The sequence below is a fragment of the Otolemur garnettii genome, unplaced genomic scaffold (genome assembly GCF_000181295.1).
Source record: "Otolemur garnettii isolate 467f Iridium unplaced genomic scaffold, OtoGar3 scaffold00127, whole genome shotgun sequence".
Lineage (NCBI taxonomy): Eukaryota > Metazoa > Chordata > Mammalia > Primates > Galagidae > Otolemur > Otolemur garnettii.
Window position 1 is genome coordinate 3468887 of NW_003852522.1, and position 6346 is coordinate 3475232.

The following is a 6346-nucleotide window of genomic DNA, read 5'->3' on the forward strand; positions in this document are numbered from 1 at the left end:
AGCCACATACACCCAAGGTGGTGGGTTCAAATCCAGCCTGGGCCCGCCAAAAACAACAATGACGGCTGCAACCAAAAAATAGCCAGGCATTGTGGCAGACGCCTGTGGTCCCAGCTACTTGGGAAGCAGAGGCAGGAGACTCTCTTGAGCCCAGGAGTTGGAGGTTGCTATGAGCTGTGATGTCACAGCACTCTACCTAGGGGGATAGCTTGAGGCTCTGCCTCAAAAAAAAAGAAAAACTGAGGCAAGAGGATCACTTGAGCCCAAGATTTGGAGGTTGGTATCAGTTAGGACACACACTACCCAGGGCAACAGCTTGAGACTCTGTCTCAAAAAAACATTTTTTTTTTCTTTAGTTAACTCAAGTGTTATGATACACCCATTGTTCTGTTTCTTGCTGACTTGCTAGCTTGAAAAGGATCTGCAGTGCTATTTAGGAGGGCTCTTGAACCTCTTTAGAGCTCGTTTGTCCCAAGTATGGACATTCAGATTGTTAGTTTTTACCATTTTAATTTATTATTTATTTATTTTTGTAGTGACAGGGTCTTTCTATCTTGACCAGGCAGGTCTCAAACTCCTGGCCTCAAGCAATCTTCCTACTTTGGCCTCCCAAAGTGCAGGGATTACAGGGGTGGGCCACTGTTCCTGGCAATCTTTTGTCAATTTGATAAAAATGGCAACAATTGGCCAGGTGCAATCACTATCGTCTATAATGCTAGCATTCTGGGAGGCCAAAATGGAAGGGTACTTGAGCTCAGGAATTTGAGACCAACCTGAGCAAGAGGGAGACCACATCTCAACTAAAAAAAAAAGAAGAAGAAAAGAAAGAAGGAAAAATTAGCCTGTGTTGTTGTGCTCACCTGTCATCCCTGTTTGAACCCGGGAGTTTGAGGATTCTATGAGATAGGCTAATGCCACAGCATTCTAGGTGGGCAACAGAGTGAGACTCTGTCTCAGGGGAAAAAAGGCAGTAATGTTGGGTGGTGCCTGTGGCTCAAGGAGTAGGGCGCTGGCCCAATATTCCAGAGGTGGCAGGTTCTAACCCAGCCTCAGCCAAAAACTGCAAGGAAAAAAAAAAGGCGGCAATGTCATACATTTTTGTCCATGTGTACAAGGTTTATTGGGAAAAATTTTTCCTAGAATTAAAATGTTTTGAACAAACAAAAACATTTCTCTTGGAACAAATAGATGCACATTAAATAAATTTCACATTTCCAAATTCCCTCCCAAAAAAGATTAGTTTCAGAGAATATCTTTCAAAATCTTTGAGAAGCTGCCATGGGGAAATTTTATTTGGTTCTTGTTTTCTTTTCTTTCTTTCTTTTTTTTAGAGAGAGAGTCTCACTTTGTCACCCTTGGTAGAGTGCCGTGGCATTACAGCTCACAGCAACTTCCAGCTTTTGGGTGTAGGTGATTCTTTTGTCTCAGCCTCCCAAGTAGCTGGGACTACATGCGCCTGCCACAACGCCTGGCTATTTTTTTGTTGCAGTTTGGCCAGGGCCATGGTATATGGGGCCAGCGCCCTACTCACTGAGCCACAGGCGCTGCCCTCTTTTTTTTTTTTTTTTTTTTTAAGACAGAGTCTCAGTTTGTTGCCCTCCATAGAGTGCTATAGTATCATAGCTCACAGCAACCTCAAACTCTTGGGCTCAAGTAATCCTCTTGCCTCAGCCTCCTAAGTAGCCGGGACTACAGGCACTTGCCACAACACCTGGCTATTTTTAGAGACAGGGTCTTGCTCTTGCTAGGCTGGTCTCGAACCTGTGAGCTCAGGCAATCCACCTGCCTTGTTGGTTCTTGTTTTCAATTACATTCCTTTACTTTTTATTAAGGTTGAACATCTTTTCATAAGTTCATTATTTGCAGAATTTCTTGTTCTATAAAGCTCTGTTCCAGTCTTCTGCCCATTTAAAAAAAATTGTTTGTTGGCTCAGCACCTGTGGCTTAAGTGGTTAAGGCGCCAGCCACATAAGCCTGAGCTGGCGGGTTCAAATCCAGCCCAGTCCCACCAAAACAACAATGACAGCTGCAACCCCCCCCAGAGAAAATTCATTTGTAAGAACTCTTGGTATATTAAGGAAATTAATTTTTTTTTTTGGAGACAGTCTCACTCTGTTGCCCTCAGCACAATGTTGTGGTGTCTTAGCTCATAGCAACCTCAAACTCTTGGGTTCAAGTGATCTTCTTGTCTCAGCCTCCCAAGTAGCTATGACTACAGGCACCTGCCACAATGCTTGGCTATTTTTTTGTTATTGCAGTTTGGCCAGGGCCAGGTTTGAACCTGCCACCCTCGGTATAAGGGGCTGGTGCCCTACCCACTGAGCCACAGGTGCCGCCCCCCCAAGTTATTTTTAGAGATGGGGGGGTCTTGCTTTTGCTCAAGCTGGTGGAGCATCTGAATACAGGTGATCTGCTGCCAAGGCCTCCCTGAGTGCTAGGATTACAGGCGAGAGCCCCTGCAACCAGCCTACAGTTTTAATTATCAGCTTGCAAATATTTATCACTAGTCTATTGGACACACGAGGATGTGTGTGAGAACAAATGGGTTGGGGCAGCATTATCAGGGAAGACCCCCAGAGCTCTTACCTGTTGTAAATGGGTCCTTTGAAGGTGGGGTCATACTTTTGTGGCGTACCTGAAAGTCAGTAAGATTAAGCTAGGCAGATGAGCTGAAACAAGACAGGACAGGGAGACCCTCTCCCCTTTCTCTGAAGCCCCTAGGGGTGTCTGTGCCATGGCAAGAATAAAATTCAGACACCCTGCAGACTTTCTGTGACATCTACCCCCAAATGACCACACTCAAGCCATCAGTAGGTGAAGGCCAAGACTGGAGTCGTTAATCGTGAACAAATTTATCACCTGGCGGCCACCTCTGGGAAAATGGCTGGAATGGCGGCCACCAGGGATCAGGTGGAAGGGGTAGGGGGAAGGTCCGAGGTGGGACGTGGGGATATGCGGCAGAGGGGTCCCGCAGGAGCGCGGCGCAGCGGGCAAAGGGGCAGATCCTTCAGGGAAGAGGGGCGTCTGACAGGCAGTTCCGGGGGAGACTTTTGGGGTGAGGGTGCTAGAAGGTGACAGTGGGGAGCCCAGGGACGAGATCTGCGCTTCCGCTCTGCTCACTTGTCCCAGTTTCCCGCGCCCCAGATTCTCGCTCCATCCCTTCCGAGGGGCCAGCCCCGGGCCGTGGCTACCTACCGTGCTTCCCGTAGTAATGTTGCCGCTCGGCCCCCATCCCCGCGGGCGCCCTCTGCGTCCCGGGTCTGGTTCCGAGGTTTAGATTCGCCGGGGACCCGGAGGGATACACAGACCGCCGGGCTGGCGGCGGCTCCTCCCAGCCCAGAGCTAGGCGGGGCGGCCCAAACCGGTCAGACCGGCCCGAGCTGGGGAGCTGGGCCGCAGCTCTCGGCCAAGGGATTGCGGAGGGCGTCCGGCTGGGAGGCAGCTGCTCCCGCCACTCACTGGCCACCCGGATTTAGCCCGCCCCGCCCCCACCACCCAGGGAACCCACCTGTGGCTTCTCCCAGGCCCTGGGCTATCCACCTCGGCCTGGAACACCTCCCAACCATGAAAGGGAGCCTCTATCGCCCCATTCCTCAGGTGGGGAACCTGAGGCACAGGGAGGGTAAAGAAACAATAGAAGGCGAAGCTATGGGGTATTTGGGCTGAAAACTCCCAAAACTGTGCTGTGGAGTTTTATTTTGGTCTGTTACTTGCTTTTCTTTTTCTTTCTTTTTCTTCCTTTTCCTCTCTTCCTCTCTTCTTCCCTCCCTCCCTTCCTTCCATCCTTTTTTTGATACTGTCTAACTCTGTCACCCTGGGGTGAGTGCCCTGTTAGCCTCTAGATCACAGCTACCTCAAACACCTGGACTCAAGTGATTCTTTTGCATCAGCCTTCTCAGTAGCTGGGACTACAGGCATCTGCCACAAAACCCATCTAGTTTTTCTATTTTTAGTAGAGACAGGGTCTCACTCCTGCTCAGGCTGGTTTGGAACTTCTGGCCTCAAGTGATCCACCAGCCTCGGTTTCCCAGAGTGCTGGGATTATAGCCATGAGGCATGGTCCCTGGCGCTCTGTTGCATTTAAAACAATAATTGCCAACAGTTCAATAGTGCTGGAGTCCACCAAAATATCCACATCTTCAACCTCTTGAAAACTTAAAAAAATAAGGCTGGCAACCCCTGTGCCTGGAACTACCGGTTTACTACTTTTGTGGCCCCCAGGACACCAGAGCTGCTGTTCCCCTACACTCTCACAATCTTGCTAATCCTGAAGTCATTGTTTAGTAGAACAAGTATTTATTTAACTCATACTGGTTCAGGTATGGGGTTGGGCCCCAGGTACAGTGAAGAGCCCACATCCTACTGAGTGGCCCTGTGTTCAAATGTTCCTTCTGTCCCCTCTGAACCAGAAAACACTTCCCAATGCTTATCTTTCCTGAGCCTCTGTTTCCTCAACTGTGAAGTGGGTCTAATGTATAAAAGCAAAACTGGCCTTAAAGATCCAACACAAGATACCAGGGTGTATACAGCTGGCACTGCAGTTTACAGTCAGGCATGGATGTACTGTGAGGTCAGTGTCTGGATATTCAGTCCATGTGTAGGGACACAGTAGTTGTGGGGCATATAGTTAATGTGGAGGTACAGTCAACAGGGAGGTATGGCTGATGTTTAATGTGCATGGATGTGTTGAGTAGGGGCGAGGGTATATCACCCGTATATGGTGTGTAGCCATTGTGGAAGTATACCACAGGAGTATATATAAACACATGGTACATATGACTGGCTGTATACTCCCACACTAACCATCCACCCACATGCTGACTGTATACTTGCTTGCAAACTAAGCCTGCAACTCCCAACTTGGAGGCCAGCTGTATACTTTACAATGCAGCCAACTATATGGCTAGCATGACATTATACAGTCGGTGGCATAGCAGATATAAAGCCAGGGTTATACAGTCAGTGTGGTCATATATAGTTGGAATTTAATAATCGCATGTGCTGCCTCAGAGTCCTGCACCCCACAAGCAAGATTCTCTCACTAACTCAGCTTGTCCCTAGAGAAATGCCCTGTCCCTTGGCTGGGTGCCCATAGTTCAGAGGTTAGGGCACCGGCCATATGCACCAGGGCTGGCTGGTGGGTTCGAACCCAGTCAGCGCCTGCTAAAACAAAACAAAACAAACAAACAAAAAATAGCTGGGTTTTGTGGCGGGCGCCTGTAGTCCCAGCTAATAGGGAGGTTGAAGCAAGAGAGTCACCTGCGCCCAAGGTGACTGTGCCCAAGTTTGAGGTTGCTGTGAGCTGTGACATCATAGCACTCTACTGGGGGTGACAAAAGAGAAATGCCCTTTCCCCCAGAATGGCCTCCAGCTGAGAAGGCCCCACCTGGGCCACAGACTTCAGCAAACATGCAAGGCCTGAATCTCCAAGCCATGGCCTTGGATGACCAGGACTCCCAAATAAGCCCTGTGGTTCATGCAGTTTCTGCCAGCCCAAAGGCTGGCTGGTTCCACCCCACCCAATCCAAATAGTGGATAGAGGGAGTGGATCTGGGCCATGAGCCTCTTCTCTTCCTAGCTACAGGGGTCTTCTGGGGACACTTGTGCAGACTCAGGACTTTAACCAACAGCTGTACTCTGATCATGCTCATGAGGGCCTTGCCCCTGAGCTGTACACACATGTGTGACACTTGCCTCCCCCCACCCCCTGACCCCCCGTCCTGATCCCATGTGAACCTTGTACACAGTATGGCAACATCCAAGATCCTGAATGTCCCCATGACTCAATAATGGCAGCTCTGTTCTCCCAGATGCTCCGGTCAGGAACCTGGGATGACTTGCTGCTTCCCATATGCCTTTGGATCTATCCAGAATCCAACCTTTTCTCAGCCCCCATTCTTTTCATACAGCCCTGTCATCTGTCTGGACTAGTGCAGGTAACATTTAATCCTCACCGCAGTAGCCAGAGGTACCTGTGCACAAACGACAGTATGTCTTTCCTCTGCCCAGAGCCCTCCATGACTCCCATGTTACTTGAAAGAAAAAGTTCAACTCTTCAGCATGGCCCACAAGGCCCTGCATGATCTGCCCTCTCACCTTCTAGCCCCCACCTCCTCCCTCTCTCTCTGTGTCTTACTCTGTTCCAGCTTCACTAGCCTTCTGGCTACATTGCAAACTCATTACGCACAGTCCCACCTCATTAGGCAAAGTCCCACCTTTGCCTTAACTGTTCTGCTTAGAAAGTTCTCCACTAGGCGCCTATGGCTCAAGTGGCTAAGGCGCCAGCCACATACACCTAAGGTGGCAGGTTCGAATCCAGCCCAGGCCCGCCAAACAACAATGATGG

At 49.6% G+C, this 6346-nt stretch overlaps 1 protein-coding gene across 2 annotated transcripts in view; it reads right to left on the reverse strand.

Annotated features, from left to right (window-relative positions):
* The window catches only part of SLC44A2 (solute carrier family 44 member 2), a 45048-nt gene that overhangs the window by 15280 nt on the left and 23422 nt on the right, over nt 1–6346 (reverse strand). For both annotated transcript variants that reach the window (XM_012810199.2, XM_023518011.1), the window contains exon 2: nt 2587–2635. In XM_012810199.2, coding sequence (XP_012665653.2) covers nt 2587–2635 — 49 coding nt within the window. The remainder of the gene's footprint in view (nt 1–2586; nt 2636–6346) is intronic.